This window comes from Amblyomma mixtum, chromosome 2 (assembly GCF_055824585.1).
Source record: "Amblyomma mixtum isolate Tamu chromosome 2, ASM5582458v1, whole genome shotgun sequence".
In the NCBI taxonomy this organism is placed as follows: Eukaryota; Metazoa; Arthropoda; class Arachnida; order Ixodida; family Ixodidae; genus Amblyomma; species Amblyomma mixtum.
Genome location: NC_143013.1, coordinates 247646609 through 247669380, shown reverse-complemented (window position 1 = coordinate 247669380; position 22772 = coordinate 247646609). Strand labels below are relative to the sequence as shown.

General features: G+C 47.7%; 2 protein-coding genes across 2 annotated transcripts in view; both read right to left on the bottom strand.

Annotated features, from left to right (window-relative positions):
* Nucleotides 1-226: 226 nt before the first annotated feature.
* LOC149363359 (uncharacterized) overlaps nucleotides 227-22772 on the bottom strand; it is a 36058-nt gene continuing 13512 nt past the window's right edge. Inside the window, exons 2-3 of the mRNA XM_089568481.1 lie at nucleotides 1206-1850; nucleotides 227-246 (exon numbers count right to left, since the gene is read on the bottom strand). Coding sequence (XP_089424607.1) covers nucleotides 227-246; nucleotides 1206-1850 — 665 coding nt within the window. The remainder of the gene's footprint in view (nucleotides 247-1205; nucleotides 1851-22772) is intronic.
* LOC149363360 (uncharacterized) lies at nucleotides 18653-20719 on the bottom strand. The gene has a single exon (XM_089573460.1). The coding sequence runs from the start codon at nucleotides 20682-20684 to the stop codon at nucleotides 18918-18920; it is 1767 nt and encodes a 588-aa protein (XP_089429586.1). The 5' UTR covers nucleotides 20685-20719; the 3' UTR covers nucleotides 18653-18917.

Below are 22772 nucleotides of genomic sequence, written 5' to 3'. Positions count from 1 at the left end.
TGCAGGTTTCGCTATGTTATATACGATGATCCATTTCATCTGGGTCAACCTGAATGTTCGCTATGAAGCTAAGCCGGACGCCACTAGTGCCTGCAGTAATTAACGTTCAGGGATGTCGTACCAGAGCAGAGTGGCTCCTGTTTAAGGCTGTGTTCAGTCGTCGAAACACTCACTACAACGATGCGAATGTATTGGCCACCTAGAGATGCGCCTGCGCAGAGTTGCTTCACGACTCCAGGAAGAAGCCTGCATATAATGGTGTTGACTCAGAAGCCATTATCAGGAATTGGCACAGCTCTTAGCTAATGCCACTGAGACTTTCGGCCCAAGGCGCTTCAGTTCTAGAAGTCCAATTTTTTTTTGCATACGACATTGATTTGGTTTGAAACCACCCCTGTATTGGCAGCGAGCAAAGTCAGTATGAAATTTTTGGAGCATGATGTGGGTGTATCAGAAAAATCTGCTGAAATGTTATTCTCGACATCGTTCTTTGCTTGCAGGCTATTCTCTACAATAATATTCAATTTATCTTGTAAGAACTCGGATGATTTCTTTTATTTTTCATACCACAAAATACCACCAACAGCATACATTTGGTGATAAACATTGAAGAACGAGAAAAGGACAGGACGAGCGGTATACCGCTCGTCCTGTCCTCTTTACGTTTTTAAAGTTTATCCCCGCTGTATCTTTCATGGACACAGCATTACAAGCAAGTAGGTATGAGTGACCACTGACAAAAGAAGTAGTTAAGTACAACATATTTATTTGTATGTATTCTCTGCGAGGTACCAGGCCAGATGGGCGGCTCCTTCAGTACATTTCATCGAGATGTAGCTTGATTTGAAGATTTCTGAAATAAAACAAAGAAAGGTAAGACGACAAACAAAACATTTCACCCTGCTATAAAAATTGTGGTAATATTGCAATAAATACAAAATTAACTCCAAAATTGCGTCACTAAGATTGATTCTAGGCTTAAAAGAATATTTTGTATATTTTTGCCAGCGTAGCACAGGAAGATTCGGGAACCTTTATATAAATAAGAGCATTTCCCTTAGGGCATAATAATCCTAAATAGCCACATGAAATTTGTTGCGTTAATGGACCAAGGAGCTGCATTTCGAAGTTCTGCTGAACTGCAACGATATTCTACTTGGCACCTCTGTTCAGAGCCATTTATAAGTGAAAACACCGATACTTACACTTCTTCTTGCGGAGAAGAGCACCGTAGTGGAAGGGAGAGCCGAGGCCGTAACCGTAGTTCAGGCCGTAGCCGAGGAGACCATGGCCGAAACCATAGTGGCCAGCGCCATAGCCGAGGGTGTTAACGCCGTAGCCGTAGACTGGGGCGGCGTGGTAGGCAGCGACAGCTGGGGCAGCGTGGGCAACGGTGGCAACAGCTGGGGCGTGGTGGACGGCAGCGAAAGCTGGGGCAGCGGCGTAGGTGGCGACTGGAGCCGCGTGAGCGACGGTGGCAACAGCTGGAGCAGCAGCGTAGGTGGTGGCAACCCTGGTCACAGCTGGAGCCGCGGCAACAACTGGAGCAGCAGCGTAGCTGGCGACAGCTGGGGCAGCGTGGTAGGCGGCAACGCGAGTCACAGCTGGGGCGACGGCGTAGCTAGCGACGGCTGGGGCAGCGTGAGCAACAGTGGTGACGGCTGGAGCAGCGGCGTAGGTGGTGGCAACCTTAGTCACGGCTGGAGCAGCGGCGTAGGTGGCGAAAGCTGGGGCAGCGTGGTAGGCGGCAACGCGACTCACAGCTGGGGCGACAGCGTAGCTAGCGACGGCTGGGGCAGCGTGGGCGACGGTGGCGACAGCTGGGGCCGCATGGGCAACGGTCGCGACGCCTGGGGCGTAGCCGGCGTAGCCAAGGCCGTAACCAAGGCCACCGTAGCCAAGACCATAACCGTAGCCTCCGTAGCCGAGGCCGTAGCCTAGGCCAGTGTATCCGATACCATGGCCAAGGCCGAAGCCGGTATAACCAGCAAAAGCACTGGTGGCGAGAGCCAGGAGGACGCAGGCACGGATCTGAAAACAAAAATATCCTGATTGTAATGTGTAGCCTCTACCGGTACGCAATAAATTCTGAGAGCGCGGGAGTTTGCAGTCAGATTGTTGAAAATAAAGCGGCTTTCTTCGATAATGTAGTTAGCCGAAGAACTAAACGAATAGAAGTGTTCTATAGGAAGCACTTCTTTTGTCAGAACAGCGGAGGTGGTTGGCATGCGTATCAATACAACTCACTAGGAAATTAAGTAAAACTAAATCGGCGTCTTTGGTTTCATCGTGGTGACAATTACGAAACATGCGTAAGGGTAATTTTGATCATTCTTCTCGGTGCGTCGCATTTTAAAACAAGTGCCTTAAATCGTGCCTCCTCCAGAAGAAAAAAAAACGGGTAATTTGAATCGATTCTCTGTCTCGCGTTTGAAGTTTTTGCTCGGCGCTGTTGCATCCAATCGGCGGATCGAGGAGGCGTCTTGTGCAAAGTGGGGCTGAATGTTGAGCGAGCGCCGTTAAAAGAATCGATGTGTGTGAAAAGCTTGATTAAAGGGTTCTTTATATTAAGTGTATATGAGAGCTGTTCTGACGGTTAGAAAAGTTTACCTATTAACAAATGGTTGATGAGTGGTCGGACATCGGCTTAGAACAAGAGCTAAATTTACCATAGACTGTATAGAAAGTATTCTGAAAGTCTGACGTGTGCTCGTTAAATCTGTGGCACATGTACACGAGAATCGTATGCGAGTGGTTATAGCGCCTTTGAGTATTTCAAGATAAGAAGCTTGAAATGACAGTTACTAGCCTGATGTGCAGCTTTGTCGTGCCAAAACTATCTCTAATGTCAGGCCTCCTGAGCTCGTGACTAAGCAAAAACAGTCTCGTAAGTTCAGGGCAACGCTACATTACACCCATGTCCCCTGTTCAGACAAGCTCAACATAGCAGCTTTAAACTTTAGAAGCAAACAGAGAGCTCCCACTCTCTTTTGCTGTTGTAAGGAATGGCAAGGCATTCGGAGAAGTTTTCAATCCATATATACAGAAGCGAGTGTCTTGACACATTGACGTCTGCTTGTTAAGTCTATAATTTGCGACCTTCTATTTAATATATTCTTATTCTAAAATAGCATAAAGAGTTAGATCTAGGATGTTACGATTTCTAGTTACTTTCGGAGATCTGTGGATGAACACAGTGTGGAAAAGTCCTTTTCAAGCTTTTTGCCGAACCAGGTTGAGCACAATTTGCTCACCTGTGAAGGAGGTTGAAGGTATTGGTCATCAATCTCAAAGAAAAGCATGTTAAAGCGAACATCCCGAGTATTTAACACTTTCTGTCACTCATCCGCTTGAGCTGTGTTTTCCTAAACGCTTATTGCAAAAGATACTTCGCATTACTGTGCTACCCTAGAGGCGGTTGCGCTTCAAGATTCTGAACTCATTACAGAATGAAGTGCTCTGCTTCTGCACCGCTTAATTCACAAAAGTCACCACTTATGCCTGACGACACAAATAGTTACCGCTGTTCAGAAGGCAAACCTATTAGAGCGACGGAAAGTTGCGAAGTTTTCTGTTTAAAAACTTTCGACCACTGGTGTGGCAATTTCGACTTGCACAGAAGGGACGGGTATGGTGAATATGTTGCTAACGCTTGTTACGCGTTTACTTTTGTCTTGGGCTGTTGTTGTGGCGACTAATATTGCGACGCTGGGCACTAGAACTGCCAGATTATCACGCAGAGAATGAAGAGAAACAGGGCGCTGATTTTCTTACTGCAGCTTAGCTTCAGTTTCGGTGCAAGCAAAATCTCCGAAAACAACTACCTCATTTCTAAGTGGTCCAATGTCAATAATTTCCCAAATGATGCGCGCCAGCTAGTTCGAATTGTTTTCTTAGAAGTCTCTTTAGGAGCACGTCTGAAGACAAAAAACATCGTCTTACCATGGTTGCGTTTCAAGGGATGATGAGCCAACTGCTGGTCGGTGCAGTGTTTCGACGCTTTTTATACTCCGTGGTGTCTACCCTTTCCCATAGACGGCGAAAGAATGTAGAGTTTCTCTGTGACGACCTTCAATGCTTTTTCTTGCGCCGACGTATGAAGATGGCACCACGATACCGGGTGTCAAAGACATGTTGTCTAAGAAGATGAAGTGAACCGCGCCCTCAAGCATGCAAGGTCGTGTAAGACGTAAGCTTGCAGTGTGGTTGCCGTTATGGCAGAGATGACACGTGGGTGCCTGCAGGATGAGATGAAGAAGATAATGAATTCTCTAGGATTCGCAAAGACAGCTTTTCGCATTTGTTTTTTCATTCTCAACAGAACGTGACCGCTGTGAAGAGGCAGTGCAAAGAAGTGACCGTTTGAGCTGCAGAGAAACACTGGCTGGTGTTTCACCTGCTTGGGAATGTCACCGGTGAGGCCGAGTAGGAAAATGGGGTGCCGTCGTGCCGTGCATTTAGAGTCTGTGTAGAAACGAAGAAGCTTGGCTGTGGCGCAGGCGAGTTCAGTACAATGTCGTGTTATCACTACACAATGGTGGGAACACTGAAACAACCCTTTTCCTGTTGGTTTTAAAACGGTGAAAATAAACACGTTTGTTACCAGTGATAAGAATCAGGAAACGAAGCACTATTTCGGGAGCGTGTTTCATGGAAAGATTAATAAAATGATTGTGAATGCCAACACGTAACAAAGGAGGTAAAACTTCACAGATTTCCTCATGTGTAAGCAGCATTACCAAGGGAAAATAGCAATTTCATTATGTGAGCACTTCCGGGCACCATGTTCTGCAAGCATGAGGTGATGCGGGAGTTCACGTGAGAAAGAGGCTTTGACTGAGAGAGAGAGACAAATTTCAAAGTAAACGTTCGCTACATTTATCAAAGTCTCTGCTCAAAAGAAATTTTACTTTGGTACAGCACACTGTGTGACGCTATTTTTCTGTGTAGTGAAGACAGTACTCTACGGCACGCGGATCTAAATCATCTTTCGTTTAGATGTCAAGAACATGTGACATTATAGGCTGGAGACAGCAAGTGCTGAAGGCAGATGTACTGTATCATAAACGCAAAAATGCGCTGAGTTTCTTTGAATATTCCACCTAATAGCGCTTTGGAGGACCTCATTTGAAGTTGTAGCATATCGGGACGAGTAACGGTTAATGACAAACGAACAGCCCTGTTGATTACAACCGAGGAAAAGTGTGCACTTTGTTTACCTTTCAAAGGATACGAAGTATCCAGCACTTAGCGTTTCTAGTTAGATTGGAAGGATTAAATTAATAGATTTAGGGGAATAATCGCAGGTGTATAACCCAGCCTCAACTACACAGATACCAATAAATTTCTTTTTGTGGCATAGATTTTAGAGAGGAACACCGAGAGGCTTGAAATTATTAGTTCACAACTATTCGCTCACGCATAGACTTGCGCATGATGTTATTTTGGGCTCTCGTTCAAACAGCATTATAAAGGAAAAAAATTCGTGTCAAAGTGCTTTTTTTTCTTGAGTTAAATTTTCTTAGGCCAAATGATTCCGAATGTAATCAGCGGATTTATAGGTGAACCGGCTTTACTAAAGAGAAGAGTTTTCCCTGACACCACCTCTAAATTCAACCTTTAACCTCTGATCGTGACATCCTTGCGGCCTTTAAGTTATCAGACGAAGGCTGTTAAACAAAATATTGCCACATTCCTGGACATTCTCGTGGCGCCGTCTCCTGGCCGAACTGTCTCAACCGCCATCCTGGCTAGCCTTAGCCATGGTGGCGGGCGGGGCTTCTTCGTCGTCTCTTCTTCGGGTTCCGCTCGGGAGTTCGCTGCTACCTGGCGCTGTTCAGTAAAACGTGACCTGGCTGTCCCGACTGTATAGCCGTGACATATTTGGTGGAGCCGGCTGGGTATCGTCCCATGTACACTGACTCTGAAGACACCTTTGAAGCCAGCCCTCAGTGCGTGGACACAACCCCCGTCCACAAAGCGAGCCGCCGCCTTCGAGGCCTACAGCCAGAGTTCAGCGGCCTGACAGAACCGGCAAGAGATATGACATCAACCACAGCTAGCCAGACCACTCAACATTTTGGAGCTGACACTCCCTTCGTACTTCACGCGCCCAGGTCACCGCCGACGTTCCACGGTGACAGGTTCGAGGATGTTGAAGACTGGTTGGCCAGTTTCGACCGTGTGGCAGCCTTCAACCAGTGGGACGGTGAACGCAAGCTGAGGAACGTTTACTTCGCGCTAGAGGACTCGGCGAAGATCTGGTTCGAGAACCACGAGTCCTCTTTTGCCACCTGGGAGGTTTTTCGTCGCGAGCTGCTGGCGACATTGGGCAGCAGTGAACGAAAAGAGAAGGCGGAAGTCGCTCTGAACTCGAGATCGCAGCAGCCTAATGAGAGCGTCACCATGTTCGTTGAGGGCATGATGCGCCTCTTCAGTCGAGCCGACCCTGCTATGGCCGAGGCAAAGAAAGTGCGGCACCTGATGCGGGGCGTTAAGGAGCAGCTGTTTGCTGGACTTGTCCGCGACCCTCCAAGGACAGTGGCCGATTTTACGAAGGAGGCAGTGAGCATGGAACGCTCCTTGCAGGAACGCGGTGCACAGTACGGCCGGCAGGCTAGTATGGCAGCCGCTCAAACCTGCACGCCTACGACGCTGCCTCCTGAAGATCTTCGAGACCTTGTAAGGAGCATCATTCGCGAAGAACTCGCGAAACTCCGCTTCAAAGCTCCACAGGCCAGCGTCGCCGCCCTGTCGGACGTGGTACGGGATGAAATCCGTCGAGTGGTGCAGCCAGCACCAGTTGTTCCGGAGCCGCAGCCGCAACCCTACATCATGACCTACAGCGAGGCACTTCGACGGCCTGCGGCAGTGGCACAAGCTTTTTCACCTGTGCCGGCTGTGCAGTACCCACGTCCAACTGTGCCCACCACCGTGCCGCAGGAATTCCGGCCCGCCATGCGTAAAGCGGACATGTGGCCAACGCCGAGGAACCGGCCACTCTGCTACCACTGCGGTGAGCCTGGCCACGTCCTGCGCCACTGCCCCTACCGTCGGATGGGTTTAAGGGGTTTCGCTTCAGACGCTCCTCGACCACGCTACGGCGAGCGACCCCAGGAGATTGAACAATACCTGACGTCCAACGTGCAGGCTCAGACCGTGCCGCGACGCCAGTCTCGATCCCCATCGCCCAGGAGACTCTCTTCTCCCAGCCGTCCGTCGACCTCTGGCGAATTCAGAGGCAGGTCCCCACGGCGGGAAAACTGAAGACGGCGTCCTCTGGGGGTAGGGCCGCCGCACCTAGAAAGAAACAAGAGCCTCCACTCGACGATCTGCAGCGACGACGAGACCAACGACCACCTGACCCGACGAGCCCACCGCCGACGAAGAGCCAGCAGCTGGCTTCTACGGAAATTCCAGTAACCGCTGATAACTGTGAAGTAACCGCACTGGTAGATACCGGCGCTGATTTCTCTGTGATAAGCAGCCGGCTAGCCACGACCCTTAGAAAGGTTTTGACACCTTGGACTGGGCCCCAGATCCGCACAGCCGGCGGCCATGTTGTGACGCCGACCGGCGTTTGCACCTTACGAATTCAGATCCGCGGCGTCACTTTCCCTGGCTGCTTTGCTGTGCTTCCTGAGTGTTCTAAAGACCTGATTCTCGGTCTGGATTTCCTACAGGAATATGGGGCTGTCATCGACTTTAAGGAGCTGATCGTCTCGTTTGCCGCACACCGTACTGTTGGCGACGAACCGCAGCAACGCAGGACTAAGTTGCGGGTCTGCGATGATAACGTGGTGATTCCGTCGAGAACCACCATGCTAGTAACTGTGGAGTGCGATGACAGCGCCGGCACTCATGGCATCGCTGAAGCCAACATGTCACGGCTCCTGGGTCGGCAAGTGTGTGTAGCTCGCGGGCTTATAGAACTGAACAATAAGCGAGCCGAACTACTGATAACAAATTTCGGTTGTGAACCCCAACGTTTAGCGGCCAACACAACGATTGCTTATTTTGAAGAACTCGGGGAATGCGCCGGAGAGTACGCGTTGACAGGGACTACGAAGTCCGTGGAATCAACGAATGCTCCGGTTAAACTCGACGTGAACCCGAATCTCCTGCCTAGTCACAAACGCAACCTCCAGACTGTCATTGACTCTTTCCAGGACTGTTTTGCGTCAACCTCCAGAGTTAGGCAAACGCCGATAACAAAACATCGAATTATCGTTGATGAAAGCCAGAGACCATTACGCCAGTCGCCGTACCGGATATCTTCAAAGGAACGGGATGCAATTCGAAGGCAAGTTCAAGAAATGCTCCGCGACGACGTGATCCAGCCATCGAAGAGCCCGTGGGCGTCGCCTGTGGTCCTAGTTGCAAAGAAAGATGGGACCCTCCGGTTTTGTGTTGATTACCGACATCTGAACAAAGTCACTAAGAAAGACGTTTATCCTTTGCCGCGCATTGATGACTCCCTATACCGTCTGCGCCACGCCAGATACTTTTCATCACTCGATTTACGCAGCGGCTACTGGCAGATAGAGGTGGACGAACGTGACCGGGAGAAGACCGGATTTATTACCCCGGACGGTTTGTACGAATTCAGGGTGCTCCCCTTCGGCCTATGCTCAGCTCCGGCAACTTTCCAACGGATGATGGACACTGTGCTTTCTGATCTCAAATGGCAGTCGTGTCTTGTGTACCTGGATGATGTTGTCATCTTCTCCGACACTTTCGAAGAACACCTCAGCCGCTTACGCGCTGTTTTCGAAGCTATCCGTTCAGCTGGTCTCTCCCTTAAGCCCGAGAAATGTCACTTCGCTTTCCAGGAGCTGAAGTTTTTGGGCCACATTGTGAGCGCCAAGGGCGTTAGTCCAGACCCCGACAAGACTGCTGCCGTCGCTTCTTTTCCCATTCCTGCTGACAAGCGAAGTGTGCGCCGTTTTCTGGGTCTCTGCGCCTGCTATCGGCGCTTTGTGAAGAACTTCTCCCGAATAGCTGTGCCCCTTACTCGCCTCACCAAAGATAACGAGCCGTTCGTCAGGGGTCGGGAGCAACAACATCCCTTTGAAGAGCTACGCACGCGTCTTCAGAATACACCCATACTTGGGCACTTCGATGAGGCCGCTGACACAGAACTGCACACAGACGCGAGTAACGTTGGCCTTGGTGCGGTACTTGTACAGTGGCAGGATGGTGTCGAACGCGCAATCGCTTACGCAAGCCGCACGTTATCACGGTCTGAGGTGAACTATTCCACCACCGAAAAAGAATGTCTAGCTATTGTGTGGGCAGTAACGAAATTTCGACCCTATTTGTATGGCCGCCCTTTCCGAGTGGTGAGCGACCACCACTCGCTGTGTTGGTTGGCAAATCTCAAGGATCCCTCAGGGCGACTCGCACGCTGGAGCCTCCGACTGCAAGAATTTGATGTCACCATCGTGTATAAATCAGGGCAAAAGCACAGTGATGCAGACTGTTTGTCCCGTGCCCCACTTCCTGCCAGTCCCGTGGACCTCGATGACGATTCCCTTTTCCTTGGGGTCATTTCCGCGTCCACCCTGGCTCACCGCCAACGAGGCGACATTGAATTACGGTCCCTGATTGACTATCTCGAAGGAAGCGCTCAGACTCCGCCCCGCATCTTTTCACGCGGCCTGTCATCATTCTGCTTACGGGAGGGTATCCTGTACAAAAAGAACTATAGGTCGACGGAGCCTGCCTATCTGCTCGTTATCCCTAATGCCTTTCGCGATGAAGTCTTGCAGGCGTCCCACGATGATCCTTCCTCTGGTCACCTTGGTTTCTCCCGAACGTTGGCCCGCATACGGCAAAAATATTACTGGCCCAAGCTCGCGGAGGTTGTGAAACGCTACGTCCGAACTTGCCGCGAGTGTCAACGTCGCAAGACGTCGTCGACTAAGCCGGCCGGACTTTTGCAGCCTATTGATCCACCACAAGTTCCTTTCTACCAAGTCGGCATGGATTTACTCGGCCCCTTTCCGGAGTCTTCGCTGGGTAACCGGTACATTGTGGTCGCCACCGACTACCTCAGTCGATACTGTGAGACGAAAGCTCTTCCCCGCGGAACAGCTGCGGAAATTGCCACCTTCTTCATGCACAACATCGTGCTTCGTCATGGCGCACCCACGGTCGTTATAACTGACAGAGGAACGGCCTTTACCTCGGCGCTGACACAGGAAGTTATGCGACTCAGCGGCACGAGTCACCGACGAACAACAGCTTATCACCCCCAAACTAATGGACTCACTGAGCGCCTAAATAAGACGATCGCCGACATGATTTCCATGTATGTCGACGACGACCACCGCAACTGGGATGCAGTACTCCCTTACGTTACGTTCGCATATAACACCGCGCTGCCAGAGACTACTCACTTCACACCATTTCGCTTAGTCCATGGTCGCGAGGCCGTGACAATGCTCGACGCCATGCTGCTTCCTGGTAGTGAAAACTCCACTGTCGTGGGGGCCGACCACTTTGTTCACGAAGCCGAGGCCGCCCGCCAACTTGCTCGGCAGCATATCCGGCATCAACAAGAAAAAGACGCTCGCCGTTACAACCATCGCCACAGGGATGTCACTTACCAGCCCGGAGAACATGTTTGGGTGTGGAGCCCAGTCCGTCAACGAGGGCGCTCTGAAAAGCTTCTTCGGCGGTACTTTGGCCCCTATGAAGTGTTACGCCAACTCGGCGAGGTAAACTATGAAGTTCTCCCTCAAGGAACTGTTCGTTCCTCTAGGCGACCAACGTCCGAAGTTGTGCATGTCGCCCGAATGAAGCCTTACCACGCCCGCTAGCAGCTCACTCGTCTCTACCTTCTCTCTCTCTCCACTCGGCTCTTCACCGTGCGCACCCGTCGAGATGGTGATCGGCCAGAACCGCCTCATGGAATTCGGCAACGTCAACATCCATTCCACACTTGCCGTGCTGTTCAACCACAACACGCTGCAGCTTGAATATTTCGTCGGACGGAGTACCCACGCTTCACTGTCGCGAACGCTGAACGACCGCGTGCTGCTCCCACTGGAAGTAGCCTATGTCCAGACGACTAAGAGCGCAAAGATCATGGCATTCTCCATCCTGACCGTCCATATGCTCCAGCTATCCGCATCTATGATGATTGTCTTAATGCCTCCCTCTCCTCGCGTACGAGATCACGACGGCCGAGAAAGTGGATTCCGCGCCTGTCGCCGATACCTACTATATACACCAGGACTACTGCGCCTCTGCAAGGGCACTCTATGATCAGCGGATGTTCGTGCCCCAAAAGCCTGTGCCCGGGGAAGCGGCTGCCGGACCACACGCCCTCCAGCGCCGCGGGCGGCGCTTTCCAGAGGGGGGGAGCAATGCCACATTCCTGGACATTCTCGTGGCGCCGTCTCCTGGCCGAACTGTCTCAACCGCCATCCTGGCTAGCCTTAGCCATGGTGGCGGGCGGGGCTTCTTCGTCGTCTCTTCTTCGGGTTCCGCTCGGGAGTTCGCTGCTACCTGGCGCTGTTCAGTAAAACGTGACCTGGCTGTCCCGACTGTATAGCCGTGACAATATGGTTACAAAAAAAATTCATTCTGCGGCCGCCGTTGTTAGTTTGCACTGCCTCGTTATCAGCGTGTACAATAAGGAAACAAGTATTAGTACTACTATAATCACTCTCTAGAGCGCTAGCTGTCGTCAGGTTACTCCTAAAAAAATATTTAGGAGAAAGCTATTTTACACTATTGGAGGATGTCGGAAAAATCTGACTCCAAGTGGATCGGAGAGAGCCAGAGACTCGGTCGTAAACTACGCATCGCGGTTGATATATTTACCATGCCGGCATTTATGACTCGTTCCGTGTCAAGGAACGCTGCATCCTAGGAATATAATATGGTGACACGATTATGGTGAAAAAATAAAAAAAAAACGCCGGAAATATCTCACGCCAAGCGAGTAGGTGTCAGAGATTGATAATGATTCATCTTTCGTTCAAGAAGTAGTCATTGATGTCGAGGGCACAAAGAGAATAGAATGGGAAAGTTGTGATCCTGCAGGAAAATCTCGGTGCCATTATCGATAATGAGATATGCGATGACGACGCAGAACCAAACGGTAATGTTAATGCGCAGAAAGGTGAAAGCCATCCTAAAAGCTACTACCACATTCCAAAAATTTGTTTGTTTGCAGAATGACAAACTCGTAGAAAAGAAAAACTTGACACAAAAACTCGAACTTTCCGCGAAACTTCAGCATACATATCCCTAAAAAAGTTGGGTCACAAATCACTCTATGCTAAGATCGTTTTTAAAATTGCTGAACATTTTTAAAATCACTTCATGACCCATAGTTTGGAGACCCCTGGCCTTAATCATCGTCATAATCATCGATCCACCTTCAAGAATTCCCAGATTATGCAGCGCCTCGCAGAGTGTGCGAGGTCAGTCCGTGTTGAAAGGGTTTGCCGATAGCAAAGCCAACAAGATTTTGAAGTCTGCAACGCAAGCAGGGTTTTGTTGTTGCAGCGCAGATGCGCTCGACCATAGTCTTCTATGTTATCTATGAATGGTCATCGGCGCTGTCATAAAAGGCAACCGACCGTCGCGCAAGGTCGCGGCACTCGTCGCGATGACGCGATGCTCTTTTTGTACGCTTGGTTGCGCGCCAAAATACCAGCTGCTCTAGGGTTCCCACGCTCTTCCAGGGCTGGAATAATAGCTTACGGTGCCAGCGAGCCGGAGTACTCGAATTTCTTCGGGGTAAATGTAAAAAAACATGTTTCGCCGCGACATGGTGTTTTGAGATGTGTGAAAGGCTGGAAACTGTATAATATCTACGCTGCTGCGGTCGAATAAGCCTATGTTAAAACCATGCTAAGTGAAGCCGAAAAACAATCGCGCGTCCAAAGACAAGTACAGAGTGAATGTGACATTTTTAACGTAAAGGCCGATTCAGATAAAAGCAGGGGCCGGTGACGAGGATTCATTTGCTCGCGAATCGGAAGGGGCGTTCTTCAATTAACGGCTCTAGAGGGAGCAGCACAACGTGGGAGCGCTTTGCCATACATTTTGTTCCCATCTTAGGGTCTGCGCTTGCACTGATCCGAAAAGTAAAGCATTTGAGCCTCGACGTTCTGAAAGCCCTTCTGCACCTACCCAATTCGGGGTAACCGATATAATGGCCGAGTAAAACTGGTCTTAAATTACATCCTGTGACAAGGAGAGGCAATTTTTAGCTTACAAAAGCTGAAATTATGACAGACACAGCAAAGCGGAAGTCAGCAGAAAATTACTTATTCTTTCATTGAACCGGGCCGATCGATAGAAATGCGAACGCAGCGAAGCGTTCTCTCTCCGCTGTTCACAATTCTCTTCATCACGCTTTTACTTTGGTGGTAACAAAATGACGCTAGAGTCGTCCATGGTGCATTCTCGAACGACTTTAACGTCTCTTTCTTACAACCCAGCCAAAACTGCGATGAAAACGAAATATAACAGCGGAGCGCGTAGGCGCTCTGTTGTTACCGTTTCTTTCCCTCGTACAATTGCTTGAAAGGTTTTCGGGACAGCTGCTTCGTAATAAGAATCTTGGCAAAGTCGTTGTTTTCTGCCATCTCCATTACAAAAGTAGCCAATATGGTTACGGGACAGAAAAGAACAACCTAAAGATATTCTGCGTGAAGCAACTGTTCCAAAATTGTGCTCAAACTATGAAAATTGAAAAACAGATGAAAAATATCTTTTTTGCTCTTTGCGTATGCAACACTGCTACTATCATAACTTTTACACTTAAATTATAATCAATACTCTTGAAGATTTCTAAGGTCGTTCAACTTCACACTGATTTGACAAAATATAGTAAGCCTGCTATTCTGTGAGTGTTTCTTCTCTAGGGGGCTCCAAAGTACATTGAGATTTCTCTGCCCCGAATGCTTTGCTCTGGGGAACAATGCATGATAGCCCTGAAAATGGCGACAAGGTATTCGGTAAGCTAAATAAAGTTTTACGAAAAAAAAAATGAAGTTTTACCACCACCATTCGGTAAGCTCACTCAACTGCTACCTCTCGCAACGCTCCGGGCAAAAATCAAGGTCACCAGCCAGACTTATATCGAAATTCATGTTTGATATCGTTTAGAACATGTGTTAGGAAGACCCCTGTAAGCGATTGTTGTTCGCGTCCAATAGGTCTTCTTGATTCTTCCCGTACGCCCTGATGAGTGTCGCTTCCGCGGATGTTATCGAGGTCCCAGTATTTTACTAGTTTTTTATTGCTGTATACTAGCGAAATGCGAGAATATAGATTGGCGCGTTTTGTCTTCCAGTTACCTGCACTGCACTGTGTCACATGCCCGGGCGAAGCATTTGGAATTCGAGCGAAGCATCGCGCCGGAAACGATCCTGGAATGCGAGTGGCCCTCGCGGGTGAGGTGCATGGTGTTCCTCTAGGAGAGGACGCTGAACGGACTGGCCGAAGCGCATGAGAGGATATGTAAAATATAGGTTGCTATGGCACGTCTGATAAGAAACGTCCGCTTTGTGCGGCCCGACTTGAAATAAAATCGTCTTTACTTTCATCCTCACTAGGGACATGCGGGGATGTGAAAAAATGCTGCCAGTTGTTATATGCAGCTTGACGGGTTCCCATCATGGCTCATTGGGTACAAGGATTTCAGCGGGATGCGGATCATAAAATAGTATTCACAAAAGCATTATTTAAATTATGCTATAGATTTTCATTCTTTCAGCTGTACAGAGGGCAAAACGCATGTCTAGAACACGCTCTGAGTGGGTTTCGGGCGTAACACGCGATAACTAGCGATAAGATTTGGTTAAAAAGGGTCTGGATCTAAACATCTGTTTTTGAACTCATAGAATTTCATCGCCATTTTTTGCCTTCTTTGTCGCAGCGGCTTTGGGAGCTCCAGAACACAGATCTTGGTTGTTCTAGGCATGCGTTTTGCCCTCTGTACGTAAAGTATCATTCTCAGAAAACCACAAAACACTGCTAAAAAACTTCAACAATGAATTATAGCCATTTAAAGATACAAGAAACAAGAAAGGAGGAAAAAACATAAAATATGAAATACAGCTTTTACAAGAGCTGCTCAAGTCATGCTGCTAGCACAAATCAATTTCATGAAACTCTGTTTGGTGCAAAAGCTTTTTTGAAGCTCGGACAAAACCCCGATTTCCGGCGCGTAGAACACGTAACTTTACCCACTCTCAAATAATCCTCTCCAAATCGCTCGGAAGCGGCAGCGTCTGGTAGGAGGACCGTTAAGGAAGCTTTTGTTTTCCTTCGGAAGAAAAAAATGCCTTGTTCTTCTTTGGAGAATACCTCGTCGCTTGACTAATGGCGACGCGCATCCCAGTGGGAAGGTTATAGTGTTTGTAAAGTTTGTGTATGTGGACACCTGCCTTGGCGCCAAATACCTAACCGATGCGATTCATCCATAAAGGGCGTTTTAGAGCCGGCGGCTAGCCGTAGTTTGGCTTTGAAGAAGCGCCACCGTAAGAAACCCGGGATTCAATACCACTGACGCCCAGCCAGGGAACCAGTGAAGGAACTCGCGCTAGTATTCGGTGCTCCCACCTAATGATCCGCCAGTCGTCGGAATGTCGTCTCCTGAGAACAATTTCTGTTTCTTCCGTTTGCCTCTGTCCTGCGTTTGTGCACTCTTGCTGTAAAATGTCACTTAGTATTTATTTTATTTATTTATTCAAAATACCCCCAAAGGCCCTCATTTGAGGGTATTACATGGGGGGGGGAGTAAGTACAAAGCATTGTTATAAGGTTAAAAATATTGCACTAAAATAAAATAGAAATCACAAAATATTAATCATAAATAGGCATTCACAGAAATCACAAAATATTAATCTATAAATAGGCATTCACAGAAAGGGTCGCAACAATGCACATAAAAGCAAAATTTAAGCATAAATAACAGCACCGCTAGAAAAAGAAAAAGACGACACTGGAAAAGGTGCGCTGAAGTACAAAACAAAAATTATAAAATAAAAAGAAGACAAGGCAGAAGAAAAGAACGCTCAAAAAATACCTTTTTAGTTGTTGAAACATGAGTGCATAAGATGTTGGAATTTATTTAGATCAGATTCTGTGGCAATTTCTGATGGCAAAGCGTTCCATTCGGTTATTGTGCGTGGTAAAAAAGAATAGGCATAATGGAATGACTGGCAGTTAATGCGTTTAACTTTGTAAGGATGATCGCGACGTGGAAAGATAACTGGCGGTGGCTGAAAGAATTCATCATGAAGGGAAGGATGGTGATAAAGCTTGTGGAAGAGTGATAGACGGGAAATTTTTCGGCGCAGTGCTAAGTTATCTAACTCGGCTTTAGTCTTCAATGAGGTGACGCTGGTGTAACATGAATAATCAGAAAAGATGAATCGCGCAGCACGGTTTTGCAGGGCTTCGATGTTACTGATGATATAATTCTGATGAGGATCCCAAATGGCAGACGCGTATTCGAGTTTCGGACGGATTAATGTGGTGTACGCTAGTTTTTTTACATGTGTCGCGGCCTCTTTTAAATTATGTTTGAGAAGTCCGAAAGTACGGTTAGCGGAGGCAAGAGTGAGATTAATATGATGATTCCATGATAAGTCGGATTGAAGGTTAATGCCAAGATACTTGTAACTTGTGGTGAATTCTACACTATTGTTATCAAGAAAGTAGGCGGTAGGAATACGTGGCTTGTTGGTGAAAGACATGAGCTTAGTTTTGGAAAGATTTAAAGGCATTAACCAATTAGAACACCATGTGCTTATCGCTTCAAGATCAGACTGCAGTGGCTGGCTGTCAGTGTTACAGGTTATACGTCGATAAAGCACACAATCGTCAGCAAATAGTCTGATTCTGGACGTCACGCAATTGGGTAAGTCATTAATATAGATGAGGAAAAGTAAAGGTCCCAGTACACTGCCTTGTGGAACTCCAGACGTAACATTAGCGTTACATGAGTTAGAGTTGTTAACTGATGTGAACTGAATTCTAGATGAGAGAAAATCTGCTATCCATGCAATAATATTAGGGTGAATGTTCAGTTGGGAAAGTTTAAGCAACAACCTTTGGTGTGGAACGCGATCAAATGCTTTAGAAAAATCTAAAAATATTGCGTCAACTTGAAAACCAGCGTCAATCAGTGCATGAATATCGTTAATAAAACCGGCAAGTTGGGTGTCGCATGAGTAGCCCTTGCGAAAACCGTGCTGATGATCGAAGATAATGTTATTATCTTCAAGGTAGTTGATGACCTGAGTATGTATAATATGCTCGAGTAATTTACAAACTGTACTTGTTAAGGAGATGGGACGATAGTTAAGCGGAGAAGCACGATCACCTGATTTGAAAATTGGTATTATCTTAGCTATGCGCCAGTCGTTAGGAATGGTGCCAGTTGATAGCGACTGGGAAAATAATGCGGTTAACATGGAACAAATGCTATGTGATGTATTCCTTAAAATTTTATTATTGAAGCACATATGATCAGCGCTAGAAGATGTTTTGAGATTGTTTAGTAGAGATAAAACACCAGGCTCACTGATGACTATCTCGTCCATAGTTAGTTCCACTAGTGCGCTTAATGTAGGCAAGGAAGTTATGTCTTCATCTGTGAACACAGTTACAAACGCATCGTTAAGAAGTTGAGCGCACTCTGAATCAGGGATGGGAACACCAACAGAATCTGTAAGAGTGATGTCAGGTCGAATTGCTGGGTTTACCACACGCCAAAAACGGCGAATATTATTTTTCAGCATGGACGACAAGTCATGAGAAAAAAAGTTGCGCCGAGTAGATTTTAATAGTGCCTTATAATCCTTTTCACATGCTCTGTATTTGTCATGTGAACTCACAAGACCATTCAGTTTTGCCTGTCTGTATAGCTTTTTCTTTTTGTTGTTCAGCCGTCGAAGACGGTTGGTAAACCAAGGAGAACTGCTATCACAGGTAATTGTTAACATGGGAATGAACTGGTCGATGAGATCATTGAGGGCAGTTTTAAAAAGGATCCAGTTCTGCTCTATAGAGCGAGAGCAGAAATCATGCAAATATTTATCAGAAAACATTAATAATTCTGCATTAATTGCATCAAAATTTGCTTTGCCGTAACATCTTATTTTCTTTTTAGTAGTTATCTTTTTACTAGCGCGAAATTTAATGTACCCAGTGATAACATCGTGGTCAGAGATGCGTTCCTCATGAGTTATGCCTGAAAATATATCAGGTTTGTTTGTGAGAACTAAGTCAAGTACATTGGAAGACGCTTTAGTTGATCGTGTTGGTTGGTTAATGAGTTGTGTTAATGAAAAATCAAGGCAAGTGCTGAGAAAAGAATGCGCTTCTGCATCTGTGTCCACTACGGAAAGTGTTGACCAATTAATTCTTGGAAAATTAAAATCTCCAAATATAATAACAGCGGAATTAGGAAAACGCGCATACATTTCACTGAGCACCCGATGATATTCATCTGAAAACGCACCAGACATGTCGGGAGGACGGTAGAAAACGCCGATGATGACACGAAATGCACCATCATTCAAAGAAACCCAAACACATTCAAGGAAAGAATCGATAACGATAGGTGTGGCAATGAAATCTACCTTTATCGCGATGAGAACACCGCCCCCCCTTCGCAATTGTCTATCGCAGCGAAAAAATTTGAAATTGCATGCACTGCTAAAGATGTTGACATCATGAATAGTGTCGTTCAGCCACGTCTCAGTTAGTACCACTAAAGAAGCTTGACATGAATCGATGAAAGATGATAGTGCAATACCGTTAGCTACAACACTTCTAATGTTGGTGTACAAAAACAGCCATTCGTTATCATTACCACAATGTAATTTGGCAGGTGAGGTGGTCGATGAACTCAGGTTAACGGAAACGGAGGGAGGACGTCATTCGCCATCCTCGCGCCCTGATACAAGAATGGCTCGACTTTCGTTGGTGTTCCACATGTAAAGATCATCGTTAACGAAGAGCTTGTTGAAAACGAGTCGCACTTTATCCCCATCTTTCTTAATAGATTTTGAAAACTGGAGAAGCTTCCGTCGCTTTTCGCGAACGGCTTCGGAGTAATCGCGCGAGATGCTTAAATTAGTGTTTTTTAACTTATAGCCGCGGCTCATGACAGTGTCAACTTCCCTTTCATTAAAAAATTTGGCTATGATAGGCCGCTTTTTCTCGGAAGAAAAGCGGCCCACGCGATGTGCTCTAGAAACAGATTCAACAGTAAGCCCAAGTTTTTCTTTACAAAAGTCATTTACGAGACGTTCAGACTCCTCCCAAGTTTCCGACTTCTCTGGATCATCTATACCGTAAAATAGAACATTGGATCGCCTAGAGCGATTTTCAAGGTCGTCAATTTTTTCCTGTACAATTGCGAGACCCTTGTCACTGTTCACCACGAGCTCAGCAGATGGTGCGGTTGCAAATTTCTGCTCTAGATCGTGAACTCGCTTTGTTAGTTTTTCTAAGTCAATTTTTAAGTCTGCATGAATCTGAAGCACTTTGTTGACAGAGTCTTGAAGGACTGCATTGCTAGCTTCAAGGCGTAAGATGGAACCAGCCACAAGGTCCAGCTTTTCCTCTTGAGCCTTAGTCATGGGTCCCGGGTTTGGCTCGACATCGCCTCCCAAAACTAGCAGACACCATAAATAGGATACACCAGCGCGGAAACTTTTCAAAACATGAGGTGGCCACGACACCGCTAAAAGACAGACGTCATCGTCACGGTAAGAATAAGCGTCATAGTAACCAACCTGTAGATACATCAGTGGTGAGCGTGGGATCGCAGTGGCGGTGCCGTGGCCCAGAGGGGCGTCGATAGGCGCGCACTTTTGTACCGCCCGATCAGCAGTCAGAGTCCCACGTTGCCAGACGGAATCGACCACTGCGTCCAGAAGTGGCGGAGCATCCAGAATAGGTGACGCAGGCAAAAAACATGTTGATAGGCCGCAGTCGGTTGACGTACACGCGCCGAGCTGGGAGCTTGTATCGTTGAGGCATTCCGTCTTGTGCATCGTCCATGGCCGGCCCAGGAAAATCAGCAGCAGCACCTGTAGATACATCAGTGGTGAGCGTGGGATCGCAGTGGCGGTGCCGTGGCCCAGAGGGGCGTCGATAGGCGCGCACTTTTGTACCGCCCGATCAGCAGTCAGAGTCCCACGTTGCCAGACGGAATCGACCACTGCGTCCAGAAGTGGCGGAGCATCCAGAATAGGTGACGCAGGCAAAAAACATGTTGATAGGCCGCAGTCGGTTGACGTACACGCGCCGAGCTGGGAGCTTGTATCGTTGAGGCATTCCGTCTTGTGCATCGTCCATGGCCGGCCCAGGAAAATCAGCAGCAGCACCTGTAGATACATCAGTGGTGAGCGTGGGATCGCAGTGGCGGTGCCGTGGCCCAGAGGGGCGTCGATAGGCGCGCACTTTTGTACCGCCCGATCAGCAGTCAGAGTCCCACGTTGCCAGACGGAATCGACCACTGCGTCCAGAAGTGGCGGAGCATCCAGAATAGGTGACGCAGGCAAAAAACATGTTGATAGGCCGCAGTCGGTTGACGTACACGCGCCGAGCTGGGAGCTTGTATCGTTGAGGCATTCCGTCTTGTGCATCGTCCATGGCCGGCCCAGGAAAATCAGCAGCAGCACCTGTAGATACATCAGTGGTGAGCGTGGGATCGCAGTGGCGGTGCCGTGGCCCCAACTTGTAGCCTCTCGCTTTTCTACCTTGCATGCGTTGCGCTGCTTTTTAGTTCTCGTGAGTTATTTATAACTCCGCAGTATTTTCTCTTGGGTGTATAAAGTTTATTAAAAAGGGGGCATTTGACTGCGTTCCATTGTCTGGCTCAAGACCGGCGGAAGCTAAACGCCAATCACCACACACTTTGTCCCATGGTAGCTGGATACTGGCTGAGCTGCCACTCTATGTCTAGAGCACCTCCAACTGTACCAACAACTGCATCTCCCCCCCCCCCCCTCCCCCGCTTTAATGGTGTCAGGAACACACAACACCAGTGTGTGTATGCCCGGAGCCAGCGAGGAAAGTGGGAGTGCAACGAGGGACCATCAATTGAAAGTTTTCAGCTATTATGTCAAAAATAAAAGGTAGAAACTCGGCCCTATATGGAGGCACGTGGTGGGTTTTATCGGCCATGGCCGAGCCCCAGCTTTGACCTGCCCAGAAAGAAGAAAATAGCTTCAAGAAGGCTTGGATTGCGCATGCACTCCGCATAATGTCGAGCTTTCCTTTGAGTCTTCTTTTGTTTTCATTTTATTAATTCAGTGAGTCTGGTATTCGACACAGCCGGCGTCTGAAAGATGCAGTCCACGTGAACCTACAGTTCCGCCTCGCCAGCACCGAATCATAGAGTTCCATAGTGTGGAGCTCTACATTTAAGATGTATGAGAAACTTAGGCGGTTCCAGGTAATCGGGCTACATAACCGGCCTGTTCCTCTTCAGATTTTGAACGGACAGGTTCGGTTAAAAGTAAGTCAGACGCAATATTAGCGAAAAGGTAAGGTTCACGGCCCCTATTTTATGTATCCTTCAACAAATAAATGCAGCCTAATTGTGATGGTGCGAATTACACAGCGCACCAATAAATCTCCGCCATTACACTTTGGATTCAAAGAGATTAATTTTTTTTTCGACAGAGCCGCCTTTGATTTACTTTTGACGGCGGGTGTAGAGTGGCGATCAGTGAACGTTATGGTGGATTGGTGAGCAATGCATCAGCAAGCCACCAGTTTGCCTATCGAAAAAAGAGGTCAAGTACCTGCACGGCCATGTGAGCAGAAGACGGTAGACAACTTTCGAAGGCATGCCTGTTCTTCGGGATAACTATACGGTTTTTCAAAAAAATTCCTCAGTTGTGAGTGCAGCATCGTCCTCGTATGTATGTTTCTTGAACGTCCTTGTTCACTTTCTGCTGCTCAGTTATACGATTATGCGATCAGTGACTCCGCGAAGACGCAAGCGAGTTGCTTTCTTCGGCGGTGATCACCTCTGAGCGCTCTAACGATTTTTCCCTTCGTTTTGTCTGGTCTATTTTTTTTAACTCTCCCTTTAACCAGAAAAACGCCACCTTTTAAATTGCTATTAACATCGGACAGAAAACACACCTTTTCATTTTAGATCCAGAGCTGTATGCATATCTGACAGCTGGAGAGAAAGAACAACTGCTTCACTCGCCGATACAATGTTTATTACCCTGCGAACTCGGGAAAGCTGGTTGCCGACCACGTATCAGTCGTAGCCTGCAACGAATGCACGTGCCCAGCGCAGTTTTGTAATTCCACTTAGTGCGTTGCTGAAGATCTCCTGCTTTTTCTTAGTTTCCTTCCTTAACAAAGCTCCGTCCTCTATCAAAACTACATATCTGCCGGTTCAGATCCCACACCTAAGGACGTAGTTTTGCGCAGTCTTTCCCCTCAGCGCTCATTAAACACCCTATGATTGTCCTAATATCCACGCATTCCGTGGCTCTGGAATTCACAAAGGTTTGTTAAGAGATTTTTCAAATATACCGACATATATTGGTGCAGAATGCCGCCGTCGTTATGACTGAACCGTTACAAAGTATGCGCATTATAACATTTCATATCGAGCAATCCGTGGGGGGGGGGGGGGGGGGGGGTTATGTTATATTACGCATATTTCTATGCCAGTCTGCGCTTGAAGCACTTTCTCTGGTGGCTACGTTATTCTGGTCAGTGCTTGTCAGTCTTAACTTCCCTGGACCTTCAAC